Source organism: Drosophila bipectinata, chromosome 2R, assembly GCF_030179905.1.
Source record: "Drosophila bipectinata strain 14024-0381.07 chromosome 2R, DbipHiC1v2, whole genome shotgun sequence".
Classification (NCBI taxonomy): domain Eukaryota; kingdom Metazoa; phylum Arthropoda; class Insecta; order Diptera; family Drosophilidae; genus Drosophila; species Drosophila bipectinata.
Window position 1 is genome coordinate 23,818,166 of NC_091737.1, and position 19,906 is coordinate 23,838,071.

The 19,906-nt window shown below is 44.9% G+C and overlaps 2 protein-coding genes and 1 long non-coding RNA gene across 5 annotated transcripts; 2 read left to right on the forward strand and 1 right to left on the reverse strand.

Moving 5' to 3' along the window:
- Positions 1-19,104, forward strand: qsm (Zona pelucida superfamily protein qsm). Of its 2 annotated transcripts, none has more exons than XM_017238417.3 (8): positions 1-141; positions 590-681; positions 16,699-16,922; positions 17,002-17,195; positions 17,718-17,826; positions 17,896-18,017; positions 18,074-18,354; positions 18,416-19,104. In XM_017238417.3, exons 2-8 carry the CDS (start codon positions 609-611, stop codon positions 18,664-18,666), a joined length of 1,254 nt encoding a protein of 417 aa, XP_017093906.2. In that variant the 5' UTR covers positions 1-141; positions 590-608; the 3' UTR covers positions 18,667-19,104. The 2 variants fall into 2 exon arrangements, with proteins under 2 accessions (XP_017093906.2, XP_017093907.2); XM_017238418.3 differs by having other exon boundaries at positions 80-204.
- On the reverse strand, positions 18,181-19,308 carry LOC138926007 (uncharacterized). Of its 2 annotated transcripts, none has more exons than XR_011442290.1 (3): positions 19,171-19,308; positions 18,579-18,657; positions 18,181-18,320 (listed from the first exon to the last, which is right to left on the reverse strand). It is a non-coding gene; the product is annotated as an uncharacterized lncRNA (long non-coding RNA). The 2 variants fall into 2 exon arrangements; XR_011442291.1 differs by having other exon boundaries at positions 18,243-18,381.
- LOC108122958 (uncharacterized) lies at positions 19,151-19,807 on the forward strand. The gene is made up of 2 exons (XM_017237816.3): positions 19,151-19,435; positions 19,487-19,807. Exons 1-2 carry the CDS (start codon positions 19,153-19,155, stop codon positions 19,762-19,764), a joined length of 561 nt encoding a protein of 186 aa, XP_017093305.3. The 5' UTR covers positions 19,151-19,152; the 3' UTR covers positions 19,765-19,807.
- Positions 19,808-19,906: the final 99 nt, after the last annotated feature.

Consider the following 19,906-nt stretch of genomic DNA (forward strand, 5'->3'; position numbering starts at 1 on the left):
TTACGACCGACCAGGCAGCCGACCGACACCTCGGGCTCTCCCGCTCCGGCAGTGGCTTCGCCGCTGCAGAAGTTCCAGCCGGGAGTCAGTTGCCTGGCGACTAGCGAACCGCTTGGACGTGCTCGTCGGTAGTCTCGATTTGTGAGTTTCCCCTAACATATTGTTAGCCAAGTTAGTCGACAACGACGACGTAGACGACGACAAGTAAGCCCCGCTCCGGGTTGTTCTGTGCGGTGATGTGATGTGTGCTGTTCGCGGCTTGTTTCGTTTTTTATTTGCCCGTTGCCCGTTGTCATTTGGGTTTTGATTTGTTGGGCATTCGCCGTAAGCCAGCTAGCCTGCCACTTGACGGCTCTCCTCAGTCTTGAGTTCTCAGATCTTGGCTCACTGGCAGTCTCTCGGCCTTACTGGCTTCGCTTTGTTTCATAATAATTTGCTGTGTGTGTGCAGTGTGTCTGTGAAAACGACAAAAGGCCAAAAAGAATACAAATGAAATGCTGGCCTGGCCCGCTTGTGGAGCATGTGCCGTTCGGTCAAAATGCTTATAATAATATGCCGTTTGTCTTTCCGTTTTCCCCCGGCCAATTAGATCCGAAATTTTTTGGGAAATGCTGCTTTCAATGCAAATGTGGCGCTCTCTGTGTCTGGCGGCCCTCTTCTGTGGATTAGCCCAGGCCAAAGGTAAGCCCTTACATAGTACTCAAATAATCTTAATAAAACTACAATTTAAGCTTTAAAATGCATGAGTGGAGCTTGGCAAGCTTGGCCCACGAAGCTGCATGATGTCATTCCACGAGCGCAATGAAATACAAAAGTACTCATTCGTTCGTTCAAAATTTTGCTAAACCCGCTAAAGTGACCTCGTTTTCCGTCGTCGTGGAGTACACACACAATTTGTGGCCATTTGGAGTGATGGCCGAATCGTCAGTATAACGATCTTCACTTTGTCGCGGGCGGGGGCGATCGAGCTTTTTATTTTTCACTTTATTTTTTTATTTCGCTTGTTTTGGGCAAAAAAAAATAACGAAAGACTGAGGCAACGAACTCGCGCTCTAATGAAGTTGGGAGCGTCTCAAGTGTGGCCCTGTCATGATTCACTCAGTCGCTCTTCCTGCCTTATATGCATGCCGTTTGCCATATTCTTCCTTCGTAGCTACATATGTTATGGATATATTGTATTCCTCGAAAGCCCTAGCACATTACTCATTAACTTGGCTGCCCCTGCAAGTTGCCATACACAGGCAAGACAACAAACAGCGCGGCGAAAAAACAAAAGACCAAACAAGACACCTACACAAACACAGCAGCACTGCTGGGAAAGGAACATGACACGCCAAAAATAAGACAAAAAAATTAAATAACAACACTACCAAGGCAGCGCGATATTATCGAGGGAAACATATACCAAGCCACCTACCTATCTATATATGAAAATATATATAACCAGAGAGTCATAAAGACCACATCAGAAGAACCCTGGTTAAGTATCGGTCGATCGGTTGGCTGGGTTGGCTTATTAAAAGGCAATCAGAAACAAAATCCCCCTGTTAAATGCCAAGTGCAAAAAAACATTACGCGAGAAAAATGAAGAAATAAAAGCGAAAAATAAAACCTAAACAACGGGCGACATTCGGCTCGTGTAGGCGAACTGGTCTCTCGGTCTCTAGAATTAAGATGCAGCCTAAAAATACACAAAACCGATACGAATACATCTCTCTCTATGGATACACACCAACAAACAAACAAACAAATAAACAAACAAACCAGCAAACCAAGCCACAAATATAAGGAAAAAGCTGCAGACGAGGCTATAATTTACTGCCGAGCCAACCGAGACCGAGAGTCCAAGATCGCTGCTGTGCTGCTGCTCTTCAGCCTGAGTCTCAGCTTTAGCTTCGGTTTTAGCCTGGATCGCTTAGTCAGCAGCTTCTCAGACAAAGCTGAAAGCTAAATTATAACTTGCCCGCCAAATGCCGGGTTGCGGGTGATGGGCAGCTGCTGAGTGGGCGTGGCAGGGATAACTAAAGCGAAACTTGGAGAAAGTAAAAGTCTGTCTGAGACCGAAAGAAATCGTAGAGAATTAGTCACATTGAAAATATTTGATTCACAAAAAGACAGAGATTATGAAATAGATTTCTTTTGTAAACTTGAGGGAAACTGCTATCTGATAGTACGAATTTATTTATAAGGCCTGATCTAGATTTCTTTAAAGAATATGGAATAATAATGTGGGAAATGAAACAGAGTGTCTCTTGAGAAAATATGAATCATATTTTATTTAATTTAAAAAATTCTATTGTTATTTAAAATTAGAGCAGAGTAGACTTTTATTTTCTTGGCTTTGTTTATAAATAGCAAATGAAATCATTTATTCGTATTTTTAATAAAAATTTTAATTTAATTCCATCACCATCATACCAATCTAAAGTTTATGAGGATTTTTTATGACTACCTACTAACTACTAACTACTTTTAATCTAATGATTTCCTCTGTATGGGAATGCCTTACCCTGAATATGATGTCATCCAGTGGTGTAGGGAAAAAACTTCACCCTCGAGTGCCCATAATGATGGGTGGGCTGGCGCTTGACCTTCCCTGGCGATTAGCGAAGCGGCCAGGCTCCAGCTGACAAATCATCGAACTGTGATTAACTCGTTTAATTGCCGACTGGGCGGCACTAAGCAGCAACACGCGACCTTGTGCAGCGTCCTCTCCGGCTAGCAGACGGGCGCATCAACATCAAGATCGTTTAATTTATGGCCAGAACGAACGAATGACTTAAGAAACGAACTGGCCATATAAATATAATAAATCGTCGTTTACCTGGGGAGGCTGTAAATCCTCACTCCCCTGCAACGAGACTGCATTTAAATAACATGCTAGACAAGCCAGCCATCGACCATCTACCATCGAGCATTGTCGCATTAAGACAAAACATTGACATTGCTTTGTGAGAGGGCGAGGAGCACAAAACATGGAACAGCCATGGAACAATAATGATCAGCCAGTCGGCCGGGATCTGTGACAGTCGGCCGAGAGTGGTGGACCGCAACAGGCCTAAAAGGACAACCAAACTGAACGCTCCTCGTAATAATAAAGAAATTGCCAGAGAGTGTCCAGGTTCCAGGTTCTAGGTCCCAGGTCCACATGGATGGCCATGTCCAAGTTGCGCCACATTATGCCAGCGGGTTCAGGCTCAACCTCAGCCTAAGAGCCGGGAATCGGACATGGACTTGGAGTCGGTGCTGGAGTAGGAGACTGACTTAAACTTTGGGATGACCACAATGATGAAGATGATGATGACGATGAAGCTGAGATGCCACACAAGGCAAATAAACCGCTTTGGCTTCGGCCTGGTCTCTTGGCTCAGGCTTTGGCTCTGGCTCTGGCTCTGGCTCTGGCTTTGACTTTGGCCTGGTCTCTTGGCCATCGAATTGACTTCGCTTTACATTTTTGCCTTATGTGTGCGAAAAATGCCAATTTTAGAGCAAGTCCAAGTCCATCGATGCTCCAGTGTGTGTGTGTGAAAAATCGTCTGTCTAGACAGGCGCAACAGGCCGTGCCACCAACAACAGCAACATCAAAAGCAGCAACATCGAGAGGAACAAGAACAATCAAAGCCTTTTGCTAAGCTAATAAAATCAAGCCGCTGCCTCGGTGCAAACTCGTGTCTGCAACATTGATGCTCCTGCTGCTGGATCCCCTCCAGCCACCAGCCTATCTCTTAACCCATTAATGGCACTCGGTGTAGCTCTTGACCCAGAGAAATCTGAGTGCAGATGGAGTGACAGGATACACGGTGCATATAGATGAGATACGAATGGAAAAGTATCTAACGGGTAAAATATTATATTTTATTTTTAAATCCTTTCTACATTAAAACATCTCTTTATTTAAGATTTAAATGGGTTAACCCGGTCGGCTCTAACAATGCGTCCTGGGCCTTGGCCTGGGCCCTGCCCCTCATATTACCAGCCCGCTGTGAGTTAGCTGGAAATAGACCTGGTCGGAACTCTGCCGGGGCAAAAGTGGCAAAGGGAGAGCACCTGGCCAAGACCTTCGCGCGGCAATGGGGAGATTAAAAGCTGGCGATAACAAAACGAGCAAATCGAATAGAGGCGGCTCACTTGAAGGGCCCAGAACGAACTGGCGAGATCGAACTGGGAGCAGCCAGATTGGGGCTGGGCAACCAGTACTTGGGGGCCAGCAGAGAGCGCCCTTTTGGCCGCCCAGGCATTTGTCATCAAGTGTTGGCCATCTCTTTGTTGGCCCGGCCCTGTTTTATTGAATAATCATCCGATTGCCGTTGCAAGGACAACTCCGCTCGAGTGGACTACGGATTTTATGTGGATTTAATTAGTTCGGCTGCCAAAGCCAACTCTCTGGGCCAACTGCTGCGATTGGTGGCGTGTGTACCGTTATGCACTGACCATTTTGGCAACAAGTTGGTAGTCGAAATCGCAGTTGGAGGAGCGCCAGCCGGCGGGGGGTGTGCGGCCGCAAAAGGCTTTCAACTTTTGTTGCGGTGGCTACCACCACCACCACCACCACCACCGTTTTGGCCACAATCAATTCGCGCTCCACTCCCAAGGCAATTTCGATCGGTGGCGACTCCGGACCATACATGTGTGCGATGTGTGGCGTGTGGCGCGAATTGCGTAAATGTGTAGAGAGGGAGAAAGGAGCTGGGGAGCAAAAAAAAAAAAACGATAACTGTATATGTACTCGACCACTAACGGGTTCGCCACTCCTCCGGCTGGCTACCACAGCCGACAGCCGGCCCGCGGCTAGCAGAGCACCAGGCATGCGTATTACACAAGACTAATTGTATTAGGCCAAGCTGCAGCAATAGAAACGGCCCAACAGCAGCTAAATCCCATAACAACAACACCAAGACACCAGCAGAACCACCAGCAGCAACTGCAATGCAAAAAATTTGCATGTTTTGCATGTGAACATGAATGCTAAAAAGGAGAAACTGAATAATTTGATGGGATCTCCAGACAAAGGCCTGTGTCATGTGATTCATATACTGTAATCGGGCCTAATAACAAATGGGATTTGCCTATTGGAAGTATAATTTTATGCTCTGAGTTTAATTATATTTATGGTCTTGTGGCTTAATTGGATAAAAGTTTGATGTCTATTGCAGAAATTCATAAGTGTTGCAGTTTAAATTATTTATGGATGTATAATTGCCTTGGGAACTAATTAAATATATAATTATTATATCCTATGTTTATGGTAGTTGGTTATGGTATGTTAGATGGGCAAACAAAAGTGTGAAGAACTATATAAATCAGGCTTGTTTCTTAAAACTATCCCATCAGAAAGATAGCCCACCTGTTGGCTCTCACATACCAAACATTCTTTAACTTTGGCCATTAATTTCCGCTCTCATTTCTGGCTAAAAAGTGCCACCAGGTTGGTAAAGAAATTGTCAAGCGTAGATGGCCCAAAGGCAGGCCAGGGAATATATATTTATGAGGCCTGATAAGCCGCCAACTGGAGCCGGCAGATCTCTCTGGCAAGCCTGGAAGAGTTGGCCTGGCCCGAACCAACTTGGTTTATGCGTGTGAAAGTAGCCCGAGAGGACAAGATGGAATCTAGAGCAAATATTATGTAAATTTTCAAATGGCCACGGGGAGAAGAGTAGTAGGCGATAGGAGGAAACCTGTAGCTAATCCTGGTGGGCGCTCGAGAGGAGACCGAGCAACCTGCTTACCGTTAGAGCCAAGTTGGAGTCACCAAGCGGCTCGTTGGGTTTTTAATTACCAAATGCGAAATGCAAACTGCGTAGAACATGGAGCCTTTCAAACGCAGCCGACAGCCGACCGGGATAACGGAGCACCTGAAGATCTGAGAAGCGCCAGAACAGGATCAGCTCGCCACATGGAAATTAATAAGGCGTAAAGAAAAAAAAACAACTATCCAAGATCCAAGGAAAGCAAGAAGATACTCACCACAGAGTGCGTAAGCCGGCTCCCCTCGGGCACCTGCGGCAAGAGTTATGGCTTGCCACAATTGCATAATTTATGCGAAATTTATTTAATCTATTAGACGCTCTGACCCGCAACGACGGGGAGCGTTCTTCCTTCTTCTTCTTCATGCCTCTTGCTTGATAAATTGCATGTCTAACTGCATGTGGCAAATTTATCATATTTATTTGTTGTCCAACTCGGAGTTGCCGCTTCTTTCCACCTTACGGATTGATTCGCTGTTGCAGCATTGCGATATTGCAAAACTTAAGATTGATCATCAAAAGTTCTAGTGTTATAATGCCATTATATCTTTTATTTGATTGAAGAAAGCTTTAATATGTTATGCAAGAAATGGCCAACAAAGAAGTCTTATTTCTTTGATGACACGAACTCGAGATGTGTGATGAATAGATATGGCTTTGGTTCTTTCGTGAGGGAGTCACTGACCGAAGGTCTAGATTCAAAAGGCATTTATTTCTGGGTTTTTTTTTTAATGCAAAATAGATTTTAAAAGCCAACTGCTGGCTGTATAAAGTACAGTCCAAGTTCGTTGAGACTGATGATTATTATATAGTAGTTAAATATAACTAAACTCTATGTATCTTAAAGATAGCACATCATTGTTGAAGAAAACCCATCTTAGATAAACGTGTTTTCAAGACCTTAATAGTAGGAATTTCCATGAAGATCCCTGTAGCTGATATCCACTGTACCTATTGCTTATGTTTGGTGTTTGGTGGTCGGTCTGTCATCGCATGAGGCCCCAGCTGAATTCAAAACACAATTTGCACACGCACGCACCAAAGTCAATGACATTGCAAAAACAAAAACAACCAGAAAGGAAAGCTAACTACTAAAGACTAAGGTCGAAGACGAAGTTAATATACCCTTGCAGTTAATATATACTCGGTATAAGATAATATCGGATGGCAAACGAAAAAAAACTGCAAACAAAAAATAAATAATTTTTCCCGATTTTTCGGATCTACTTAACTGCAACCTTTGAGAATCGAGGAGGAGGGCACTATTTTTTAAATAATTATTTATAAAAGTTTTATTGAATAGTTGCCAAATTAAGGCATCTTCTAGAATGTTATCATACGCAAAAGAAAGGTACAATTTTACCCTTCATTACTAAACTACTCTATGGCGCTCTTAAAATTAGGGAATGAATATATGAGTGTTTAAAATTTCAGATTAATAATATTTAAACAAACATGTATACCTTTATAAATTGGAAGAATTAAGTTAATTAATGATATGTAAAGAAGGAATGCATGCTATCAAAATTAAAATACCCTCTGCAAGGGTATAAAAACTAAAACTAAAAAGGAAAACACGAAAACTGGCTTAGAGGGAGAGAGTTTAGTTAGTTAGTGTTGTTGTTGCTGATGTGGTTGCCTTTTAATGACAACAATAACGAAGGCATTAAAACAGAGAAGAGTCTAGAAGTAGGAGGTAACTTAGAGACTTTTTAATGTCATTATGTGGGCTTTTCATTTTCTTATCTCGTCTACCCCTGTCAGTCACTCATTTCGGGGTAACCTGATTAAAAGTTTGCCATTTAATTATCCGCGAGTTTCCGTTTTTAATGGCCATGGTCATCAGCGCATGAAAAACAGCCGCCTGTCTGTCTCACAGTTTGCGATAAAATCGGCAAGTAAGTGTTGATGTTGTCAATTAATTTATTGAATTCCTCTGCCGTCCAAATCGAGCCAAAACACAATTTATGAATGCGTGGATGCAACTGTAAAAATTCCGGCATCGCCAAATGAACTGGATCAGACTCATAAAGTTTTGCTTTGCAACTTCCCAGATTTCTGGCTTCCAAGCGACTAACGAGGAGCCAGTTCGTGTCTTAAGTCTTTTGATATGCGCCTGCCTAGAACCGCCTGCAGCTGCTCGCAAAGAGAAGAAAGATCAACAGCAGCATCAACTGCAACACGTGAATGCGTTTGAAGTCCAAATTACATGGCAAACGGGGAGTTAACCGCAACCACAGGCTGGTGGGTTGGTAATTGAAAAGAAATGCCCAAGATGCATATCCCGAAAAAATGAACAAGTTAAGACGCCACACTTGAATGGGTTACGACTGGAAGATACCTTATGTAGTATATCATAGGGTTAATAGAACTTAGTCTGATATCCTTATAGAGTCATGATTAAAGAAGCTTTTAAGAGTCAAGACTACCTTATAGCTACTTTCTTATGCATATCCAGTATACCCCACACATAATAGTCTAATGGATATTTGAGGTATAGGATCAGGAAGCGGCAGCGGGCGAAGACAGTTAGCCAGCGGTCAAATCAAGCAATTTAAACCAGAAAACCCCAACCCAACCCAGCCCAACTGCCAAATGCTCAGGCATCCAGGAAGCAGGCGATTCTGCATTCCATTCCCGATTCTATGTAGCAATGGTTTCGCTTTTCTTTGAGGGCAAATTGGTTCTGGATTGGAGCTAAGCTGGAGCCAGATGATGACGCATAATGCCCTCTGCGGTTGCATAATGCGTCCAAACAAGATCCAGCGACTCCACAGATTTCCATCTCGAGCCCGAAACACTACTTAGTAGAAGATGTGGTGGCAGTTGCAGCATTCATTCATGCCATTTCCGTAGAATTTCAATTAAAATGTCGCCCAGACCGCTCCTCCCTTTTGGCCCCGGCAATTAAAAAGAGCCGTAGACAAACTGAAACTCAAACAAAATAGCCGAGAAGAGGAGGCAAATAGACAGAGAGATATAAATAAAAGGAGAAGAAAATGCTGTTAATAATGCTGCTTGGCATGTCAAAAACGGTTATTAACGTGGCCAGATGGCCAGGCATGCGATCAACAGAACTCCATACTACACACACTCCATAGTCCGTACTCCATACACCATGGTTCATGGGTACTGAGTGAGTACATGGCCAAGTGCCTTTCAACAAGTTTGTACCTGGCGGAAAAGCGATGACCGTGGCCAGATGCAAGTTAACCCGCAGCCCGGCCATAAACTACGCACTTATCAAGATGCGTAGAATGGAATGCCTACCCAAAAACCCAGTTGGACAATTATAAATCAACTTGGCCCACTCCGGAGGCTGTCTCTTCTGTCTGTCCCTTTTCCAAACTCTTTGGCTCCTTTCGAGTTCCTACACGCAATCATCGCGTAGTCGGCCAAATAATAATGTCAATTGCAGGTGTGGGCCAAAACACGACACCGTCACCGAAGCACCAAAGCACCGATGCACTGGTCTCTTCCAAAAGCTGTTTTGGCGTCTCTATGGTAAATGCCCAATGCCCAAATGTGGCCGAGACAACGCCCACGGGTAACGATTTTGGGCATTAAGGCTCTCCAGCCAAGTCCCGCCAAGTTAGCCAAGTAAAATATTACCGCTTTCAAATAACCCATCCTGCATCGCTCCACCGTACAACCTTCCTATCCCAGCCGGCTTTTCAGATTGCAACTGTAATAAATTTCATAGTTGTTGCTATTTTGGCTGGCGGTCACTTGGTCAGTCGGTTGTCCCATATATGTGCGAAGTATCTGTGAGTGTTCAGGGACACTGGGAGAAAAAGGGTCTAGGATAAGGTCTTGGACTTTCTCATTAACTCAAATACTTTGATTCTTGAATTCCATAGTTCTTGGAAGAGTTCTAACAAAATTAAATTTAAATATTTTTAAGAATACTAAGAATCGTATTATTGATTGAAGATTTTTATAATATTGTACCTTCCTTTTCAACGAATCTCCATTTTTACAAGTGTTTCTCCGAAACATTTCTATTCTTTACTGGCTTGGATAACTTTTGGGTTGATTAGCCTAACCCCCGAGGAGATTTATGTGCTGACCCCATCGATAATTGTGAGAGCTGTTGGCCAAGACGCTTCAAGACCATGGTCCGGCGTTGGAGCCACAATTAGCAATTGGGTTGAGGGATCAATAGGTGTACGATCCATGGATACGGTCTGGCCCATAATCGTTTGATTAATTGCCGATCGGACAGTCGAAAACCAACAAATTTTTGTGTGTCATCGCCCACAGAAATGTGTCAGATGGGTATCGAATAGAATTCATTTGATAAATGAGATTCGCAGTGATGCCGGCCAATGAAAGTCTCGTTTGTGGCAGTGGCAGTGGCAGGGGAAGTAGAAGCGGCATCAGCTTTTATGGCCAATTAAGCGTAAAAAGGCATAAGGCCTTGGCAACAACAGACGTGGCTGCTGTTCGGCCATTACGTAAAAAGAAAATGCAATTATATGCCGCATTGGTCGCAGCCCGATATGCCGCTCTTGGCCATTTCATGCGATTCCTTTGGTAAGATTAGCCGCAAAAATGGCCACAACGCTGCGATGGCAGAACAAAAACAACACTTTCTCGTGCTGGAAATTGAATTAATTCGCATGATTAAAGCCGCTTCTAAGTATTTTCTTATTAATTTGTCTTCGCTATACAGTTAGCCAGAGAGGCCTGCCATTAGGCCATTAGTTGTTAGCTGTTGGGCTCCACCGGAGAATTCTCTCAGTGTGTTTAAACGGATTCTGATGCCACCCTAAGCAAATGACTCAATAGTGTAGGAACAAAGCCATTCGCTTTCGTTCAAAACTTCTTAGCGGTAAATACAACTTGTTCTGTTCTGTACTGGCTATGGTGGCCGATTTGGATCTAAGCTAGTTGTTGGCAAGAGCAATTTGGCTTAAACAACGGCCGGGTCCGAGGACGGGGCCGGGGCCAGGCCGGCCGAGGCGGAAACCAACAATTTAGCAAGTGCTGGAGCGCCGCCGACTGAAAAATGTGTAAATAAGCGAATGAATGAGTGAATGTGCGAATAGTTGGCTACAGTGAAGAATGGCTAAATGTTCTAAGGGATTTATGTGGAAAATTGTTTAGAAAATTACGTAGAGACTGGCTGAGAAACAGGCCAAGTCTTAGACTCTTATTTGGTTAACAAGGCCTGAAAGTAGTGTCTTCACTGTACTTGTTGGCTAAACAATGAACGTGACAAACTGTCAAGGGAGATGGCTGTAAGAAAAAGGGCGCCCACAGGTTTACAGTTACGTCACGCATTTGTCATCAAGTCGGGGACTAACAAGGCCAAATTAATTCAAGCCAAATGCATGAGCCAACATCGCGTAACACCGCGATGCAGATGCACCTGAGTCGAGTTGATTGGTTGACGGCTCACCGCCTCTCACCTGGGCAATTAATAAATTTTGCACAGACTCTGTGTGCCCCAATGCCTGGGACCGTCAGGTGGCCATGGCCGAAACTCAGCTAGAAGGAGGTGGAGGAGGAGGAGTAGTCCGTTTGGGCCCAGTCATGCCGGCCCCGGCCGTGTGTATCCAATACACAATGCCACATGAGGTGGCAGCTTGGAGCAGCTTTTTGCATGCAACATTTACATTTACATCTGTTGACGCCGGCTAAGCATTAAGCCAACTCCTCAGCCAACTACTAAGCCAGCCAGGCACAAAGTCAAAGTCATGGCCAACAGCCGCCTGGCCGGGCTTTGGCCGGGTTTACTGTTCATCCGCTAAGAGCAGAGTCGCTTTTTTGTTTTCGTTGTCTTTGGCTTCGGCACTCATGTCTAAACTGTTGTGTAATTTAATTAGCCAGCTGCGCATAATGTTCACGCCAAGTGAGCCAAGTCAGAGCCGCCTTGGCTGGGATTTACCGTTTGCGCTCAGATCTGTTAGCGGAAAACTGAAAAACAGGAGGGAGGATCGCTTTGACTCTCATGTTTTAAATATGGCCAAATGTGCGGCCAGTTGTCGGCCATGTTCGGTTCGTTTTTGTCCGCCTGGCCAATCGATCAGGCGCTGCGTTTAAGTGGCCTAAACGAGTGGGTCGAGAGGATACGCAGAATACGCAACTCATTGGCTTAGTATTTGGCCTTAATGCGTGCCTATTGATTGACCGCCAGGCGGGGCTCGCAATTTCCGGCTACTGCAGCTACCAACCAACCTCTGGACCAAGGCGAGAACTGGCCAAGATGCTGCCCCATTGACGCAATCAGCTGACGGAATCGAACTTCTATAAATGGCAGTCGGCAATTGCGTCATTTGAAACAATTAACAAACAGAAACTTGTTGGCCGATAATGACGAGGAGAAGACACTCCACTGACGGGTTGTCTTAGAGCTGAAACGAATGGCAATTTGCTGTGGTGGGGCTACTGTACAGTGAGCACACAGTAGCTGGACCGTAAGGCTTCAAAGTAAGGAGGTTCTCTCGAGTTTAGTATTTTGCGTGGGAGCCTCAATATGGACCCCCTAGAAAGCTAAGATCCACTAAGTACTTAGTAATTATCACATTTGTAGTTGGTCGTCCACTGGCCAGGAGTCCATTCTAAATGGCCAACATCTCCCCAGGCACACCCACTTCCCACTGGCCATCGGCCATCGGACTAAACAAGTTTATTGAGTTCCCCATTGCATGCTGATGGATTTACGCGGCAACATTGACACATTGACACTGCTTAGCATATTGGGGGAGCCATTAGGCCCGGCCAACACCCACTTGGGAGGCAGCTGGCGCTGACCCGTCGGAGTCCCCTCCTCTGAAAACCCCACAAACCCCCCCTTTATACAAGACTGCTCCCATCCCATTACCCAGCTGCAGTTGAGGTTTTCTAATTTATTTTGTATGCATGGCCGTTAAGAGTAATTGGTCATTGAGAAGGATGATGAGGCCAACTGGGAAGGGGGATCGGGAATGGCATTGGGAAAATTACCAGTATTTCCTGTGCCCCGGCCAGCCTGCAGATTGATGATAATCGTGCGTCGTGTGTGTCAAGTTAGTGGCCCAGGCCAGGCAATTTCTTCCTCTGATAGTGAATAGTAAATAGTAGGAGGGTGTGTGTCAGTGTATGGGGGGCCAGAATTCTTGGCCATCAGCTATCAGTTGGAGGAGAGCCTTGTCATAAATGTGAAAGTCACAAATGGCACCTCCACCTCCGACAAATCGCTTGTTTAATTCCTCCGTTTGAATGAGTTTTCCCCCCTCCCCGTTTTACCGTTGAGTGGAAAACGACGCCTCCAGGCTTAACACTTCTCCGCTTCTGACGGGCGGGAGGAACCCGAAAACAGTTCTCCCGATCGCCCAGATGCAGCAGATCCGCCACCAGCAGCCACAAACGTGACTCGAATCCCACCAACACACTCCGTCGCGACAGAGACGGGGACAGTGACACAGACAGAGATAGCTGGTGAGATGGGAGATGGAGGAGGTGGGAGTGGGAGTGAGGGGACATTGAGTCAGACAATTGCATAATCTAGCCGTGGCCATGGCCATGGCAATTGCGATTACGATTCCAATTGCAGTTGCACTTGCAATCCCAGACTCGCCTCGCCGATCCTCACTCACACTCCGTGGGCACGGCCATGAAACAATTGTTGCAACATTGCCCATGCCTCCAAGGCTACACTGAGAGAAATTCTATAAAACCAAAAAGAATTTTAAAACAAAGAAAGTATTTTAATTTTTCAAAGTGTTGGGGAGGTAAGTCCCCGGCAAGTGGTAGGAGGAGATGTCGTTCCCACCTTTCACGACTGCTCTTCTGCCGCTTAGAGGAATAGGAGAGATGGGTAGATTGGTGGGAAAGAGAGACAAGCTGGCGATGACTGCGGCCACAAAAAGATGCCATTTGCATGGCAATGATTCGGGTATTTTGGCCTAAGCTGCGGTTTCCTCCCAGTCTTTCAGTCTTTCGGTCTCCCAGTCTTCCAGTCCAGTCCAGTCTTAGCCAGGCTCAGAGTTTAAGTCAGTTTGTAAACGATTTTGCACGTTGCAGTTGTCGTTTCGTTGTTGCTGTGGCAGTGTTGCAGTGTTGCAATGTTGTTGTCTTATTGATTTGTGCATTCATTTGATTGTGCGCGCACATTTGTTGCCAAATTGTTTGAAGGAGAGCCTGGCCGGGCCAAAAACATTGTCGTGGCTGCTGATTGGCGATAGCCAAGTCGGAGGAACCACCACTCGCCTGGTGCTGACTATGCTGTCCTGTCTATCTTTCTCCCAGCCATGTTCGCCTGCTGATGACTCCCCGAATATCACAGCTGAGGATTTGATATTTGATGCACTTGAAGAAACATTCTAGCATGGAACTACACACTTTCGAATACCTTTTAAAAAACGGTTTCCTGAAGTACTGGGCATAACTATATTACCATAAAAGCCTATAAAAATAATGTCTTTCTTGACCATTTCTCTTGGATTTCTTTCTTGGAACTTCCCTACGGGTCATAGTAAAATGTAATGTTATTTCTTTTAAATTTATTGTTAATGGAAATTTATGCCCCCCATTCAATGGCTGCGGCAACAAGCTGCTTACATGATTGGGCGGCGGCGCGCCGGTGGGGCTGGCTCTGAGCTCCTGCTCATGTGGCACGTTTTGCTGATTTGTCATGTTTGCAGGTTAAATGCTAATGCCGACTTCGATCCGGCCTCCCACTCTGCCACTCAATCTGATTCTCAGAACTCTTCCGCCGTTCTGCTTCCAAGGAGATGATGCCTTGTAAATGTGGGTTAAGCTTTGCTCTGTGTCTAAGTTTTTTTCTAGCCTGTTTTTTGTCTGGCAGCGGTTTAGGGTTCTCACGAGTTGGCTTGGCCCATAAAAATGGTGTCAAATAAATTGTAATCAGTGGTCGGCAATAAAAATTCAATAAATGAAGTTGCAGAAAAGGCCGGCAAGGGCCAGACCATTTTCAAATTCAATTATTTCGAGTCACAGTCCGCAGTCTCGCCCACCACCAGTCTTGGCTCAGGGGCAACAACTTTATTGTATTTATTGGCCAAGAAACTGGCTAAGCCTATATTGGGGATTGCTCAATATTACGTAGGTTTCTTATGGCACGATTGTTGGTGTCTTCATATTAATACCAATTTGTTATGGCAATATTAATATCAGTTGCTATTTTATAAAGTGTGTATGAAAGGATAGTTCCATTGATAGTCGCATAAAAATAAATATGTAAGAACTATAGATCTGTAGATCTAAATCTATTTAGATTTATGTACAAAGTCAGTTGCTTTTATTTCTGTAACTATATATCTTCCTTTTTCTAAGAGGAATGCTACACATTTTAATTGCATCCTCCTAGATTACCTTCCACTTTTATGGCCAATTACTCAAGAATTAGGGCCTAACTCACATTCCCAGTTTCATTCCAACCGCTCTGGGGGATTGAGTGGCCTCTGCACCTTGTCAGTTTGTAATTTCGAGTCCATCAAGCCTTTCGACGCCTCATTGTCGGCATCCTTAGTGGTCTTATAGTGCTACAGTTTCGTATTTGTTTTATTAGGGGCTTTCCTTTCTACCGATAATAGGTACTCCTCCTTTAGCAGAGTCCCCAGCTCCCGTTGAATGCTTTTTGGCGGAAGTCGTGCCTCGCGGATGGTGGGCAGGCTGGCTCTTATTTTAATTTCTTGGGGCGCCGCTTGCATTACGCCCACCTTGAGGTGGCTGCTCAGATTACACGGTCACAGACAGATGGAAATGGTTGAGAATTTCCCCCAGAACACGGGGACATGGTGAGGAAAGTATAGCATTGCCATTTTTAATTACCTCAGCCAGCGCTTTTCCGCATTTACTGCCCGATCTCATTGTTCCCAGATAGATTTCACTCTCGCGTTGGCTAATTAAACCAAATTATTGCATGTCTATGACTCTCGGGTTACCAATGAGAGTTGGCTCGGTGTTCGGCGGGTTGGCAATTCGAATTCCGCCCAGAAATTGCGAAATTTTCCGTGGCCATTAGTAGGAGATTAAGTAGTTAGAGTCAATTATTTAAATTAGTTTCTGCGTCTGCGTTTGCATTGGCAATCACTGGCGATCCCAGATGGTTAGTTCTAGCCTGCTGCTTGCTCCAAATCCTGGCCAACTAATGGCCTCGCCGGCAAAAGCATTTAAGCCGATAATTTTGTGGCATCCTACACATGTTCGACGGTAATAAGATTTTGATTGCCCGGCCCGGGCTCCGGCTGGGGCTAAAATTATGCCAAAGCGAGAGCCGAAGCGAACTAAACTAAACCAAAGCACTGTGTGAGTGTGTCTGGGGCTAATGCCAGGTTTTTGCTTTCCACCGGGAACCCAGAAAGTAGCCCTGCGAGTTTATTAAGCCACTTCGATACAAGACAACGCAGATCGCGATGCACGATAAAAAAAATAGTTTTAAGAAATACATAATTTTTATTAATTCTAATACACGAATATAAAACACGATATACTTTAAATGACGTACAAATATTTGACTCATAAGTTAAAACAATAAACAATATACGCCCCTAGTACTCTAGTTAGAAATTTCTATATCTACCAAAGGTCGATGAAGATTAGCCCCAATTTCTGTTCAAATTAAAACAAATTCCAATTCATTTGAACTAATCTGTAACAAATTACCTTAAATGTTGTTTTTATAGAGCAATTAGCTATTTGTTCAAGTGTAAAGTGGCGAGTAAAACAAAAGACTTAAGACACAAACTCGCTTTACAGCACATGGCAATTATGTTTGGCAATTGTTTAGTGTTTGCTGCTCGGGTCCATCTCGTCAACGTTCGCCGTTGATGATGACGATGATGTTGATGGGAGGGCGTGGTCGGTTAGCCAGTCTGCACTCCTCGGTCCAGAATCCAGTCCAACTCCAATCTGTGGTGCGACATGCTAGCCCACTTTTTGCAACGTAAACGAAAAATGTGGAAACGGCAGCCTCAATTCAGTTTCCATTTTCTTCTGCTTTCAGGCTCCCACAAGGTGCACTGCTCCGAGGACCAGATGAGGGTCGACATTGGCCTGCCGGAACCGGAGGGCAAGGACCAGACCGCCCCTCAGATCTATCTGGAGGGACTCAAGGGCTATCCGGATGTGCGTTGCCAGCCTCAAATCGATGGATCTCTGGCAGTGTTCCGGTTGTCACTTAGTGACTTTTACGAGTGCGGGGTCACCAGGATGGTTAACCAGCTAACGGTAAGCGGAACTGGGATCACCCATGTTGGAACCCTTATGGCTCTAATCCCTCTCTCTCGTTCTTCGTATCGTTTTGCAGGGAAAGAAGGTGTACTACCATAAAATTATTATAGAGTCTGCTAACAGCAAGGAGATCGTCAGCGTTAAATGCATCACTACAAGCAGTCCCGCCTATAATGTCATGATGAATGCCACCACCAGCTCCAGCTCCAGCTCCAACGGACGCGGCTTGGTCAAGCGGGATGTGCTGCCGGCGGGTTTCCAGGAACCTGAGTAAGTCTGCCTGCCATGGGCACACGCTCCGGATCGGAGTTCCTGTTTCTGTCTCCCAACTTTTAATTGGCCATAAAAACAGAATGCATCTATGCACATTTTTATGGGCAATCTATGCAAAAGTTTATTGCATATTAAATGCCCAGCACCGGCCATGGCTAAGAGCCAACCAAGGGCCATAAATCAAATCCATCCCATCTGGCCGCCTCCAACTCTCTCTTTCTCTGGGCTGCTCCGTTTCTCTCCGGGCTTTTCCGAGAGTTGCCATTACCAGGAGGTAATTAGCCGCCAAATCGACGCCGGCGGCTTCACATGCGTTAATACCTCCACGGCCAATTTAATTGCGGGGCGTGTCGGGGTCTGTCTCAGAGCCTAGCCCCACTCCCCGCCCCATACCTGATCGAATACAATGTTTGTTTTTCATTGCCCGGCGTTGATTTATAGCCTACGTTGGAGTCCTTTCCCCACCGATCATTAAGTTACAATTGCTGTTCTGAACATGTTGATTCGATTCTCTTGCAGAGACCTGGAGATCACCACCTCGCTGACCAAGCGGGCCCCAGAACCCAGGCTCTCCATTGGAGTTAGCCAGGATGGCCAGAAGTTCACCAGGGATTTGACTGTTAAATCGGTAAGTTAAAACAAAAAACAATATAATATTAATCTGAATATATTAATTATTTTACTTTTATACAAAAAGGGAACCCCCTTGACCATGGAAATCAATCTTGACGAGGACTCGGCTCCGGTTTATGGCTTGGGAGTAAATTATCTTGATGTGACTGATACACACACCTCCTCGGAGACCTTGATCTTCAAGGGGTAAGCAAACAAAGCATTTTAATATTATCCTTAAATTAAATATCTGACTTATCCAGTTGCACTGTGGATCCTTATCTGTTTGAGAACTTCAACACCATTGACGGAGACATTCTGAGCGCCAAGTTCAAGGCCTTCAAGTTCCCAGACTCCTCCTACGTCCAGTTCCGGGCCACGGTCAATGTCTGCTTGGACAAGTGCCTGGGCACCCAGTGCTCCAACAACCAGGTGGGCTTCGGCCGTCGCAAGAGGGAGATCAATGCAAATGCGGCGAATAAGGTCTACGAGATCTCGGTGGCCATGTTCCTGCAGGTGCAGGACATCGAGGGCGTTAACAAGAGTAAGTTTACAGGCTGATTGTTTGTGGCTAGCAATTAAATTTCTAATATATTGATTGACAGATGAGGTACTGCAATTGGAGGAGAAGCTTCAGGAGCTGAAGCTGGCCAACCAGCGCCTGGCCAGAAACAGTCGCGGCAACTTTGCTAGCAGCGCTGTGGATCAGTCCCCGGCCAGCGCACTGCCCGCCTTCGTGGTGGACGAGCGGGAGTTGGGGCAACTCACCTCAGGATCGGGATCTGGATCTGGATCGATGGGCCTTTCACTCCTCCTCTGGACGCTGCTGGGTGCCCTGAGTTGGCGGCTGATGTAAAAGAAGAAGTTGTAAATCAAGTAAAGCTCTCGAGATGTGGACGGAGGAATGCTAATCAGGTCGGAATTGCGTGCAGTGGCAATGAACGAAGGAGGGAATATTAATGTACTACCTAACTACTAATATATACCTATACTTGATGTAACTGCCATTTACAGAACGTAATTAACTTTAAATGTATTCGTAGCATAAGTTTTCTACGACTTATGGCAGGAGGCATTGCGACAAACAAACAAAAAATATACAGAAAACAGTGATTCTTAAAAAAAATACACAACACTTATAAATATATATAAATACATATATTGGAGAACTTGATGAAGAACTCGGTCTAACTCATAAGCACCTACTAGTCTCCTAAGTGTAACTGTTAAGCTAATTTAATTAACGTCTAAACTAATCGAATTAATTGATTAAACTTAACTCTGATCAAAAGTACTTTGCCAGATCTGTTAACTATAAAGCAGAAATGAATTTGTTTAGGGAATGTTCTGGTGGGCCTACATTCTGTCCTATCTGTGCTTCTCCGAGGCAGCTGCTTTGTTGGAGTCCTCAAGGGTGTCCAGGAAATATCAAGACCGGGAAAGTTCCAAACTGATCGATGTGCTGGTGGACAAACGTAGGAAAAGGCTCCTAGGTGGGGAGATGTATGACGACCAGATACAAGTATCAAGAGCTGCTGAGACCAAATTTTTGGATGAATCTAAGGAAATATACCTCAGACATAATAAATATTTGTCAGCACCCTTGCGACTATACGCCGATTGGGGTAAAGTATTCAGATTTTATATACATTCATAGCTTTGATCATATTATACAGGCTATACCATGGATTCCAAAAGTCCTCTCAAGGAGGAATGCCACTCAACGGCCTACTATCCCAACTATTCCTGGTTGGCTGTCAAAAAGAGGAACTCGCTGATTAGGGAACCACGTAGATTTTTAACCAGCGTGCGAACAGAAATGTACGAAAAGGCTGATGCTGAGAAATGCCACACGCCGGAAATGACGAATGTTCTTGACTTTTTGGATTGTCAAATACGCAGGCATATGCGACTGGAGCTGGAAATTCCTAAATACCCCGACGTCCCAAAGTAATTTTCAGATATTTTTATTTAAATATTTACAATAAATGTGTTTTATTAAAAAGTGTTTTAAGTTAGTTAGGGGTCCGTTGGGGTTTTTTGTTATCGTTACGTTGCGCGCTCAATCAGGTTCCACTTTTCTCCACTGATGGCGC

Excerpts from the sequence above, each read along its gene's own strand:
- qsm (XM_017238417.3), top strand. The coding sequence starts at position 609 with ATGCTGCTTTCAATGCAAATGTGGCGCTCTCTGTGTCTGGCGGCCCTC. Across the intron at positions 16,923-17,001 it reads GGATGGTTAACCAGCTAACG|GGAAAGAAGGTGTACTACCA; the intron begins GTAAGCGGAACT and ends ATCGTTTTGCAG. Across the intron at positions 18,018-18,073 it reads GAGACCTTGATCTTCAAGGG|TTGCACTGTGGATCCTTATC; the intron begins GTAAGCAAACAA and ends TGACTTATCCAG.
- LOC108122958 (XM_017237816.3), top strand. The coding sequence starts at position 19,153 with ATGTTCTGGTGGGCCTACATTCTGTCCTATCTGTGCTTCTCCGAGGCA. Across the intron at positions 19,436-19,486 it reads GCGACTATACGCCGATTGGG|GCTATACCATGGATTCCAAA; the intron begins GTAAAGTATTCA and ends CATATTATACAG.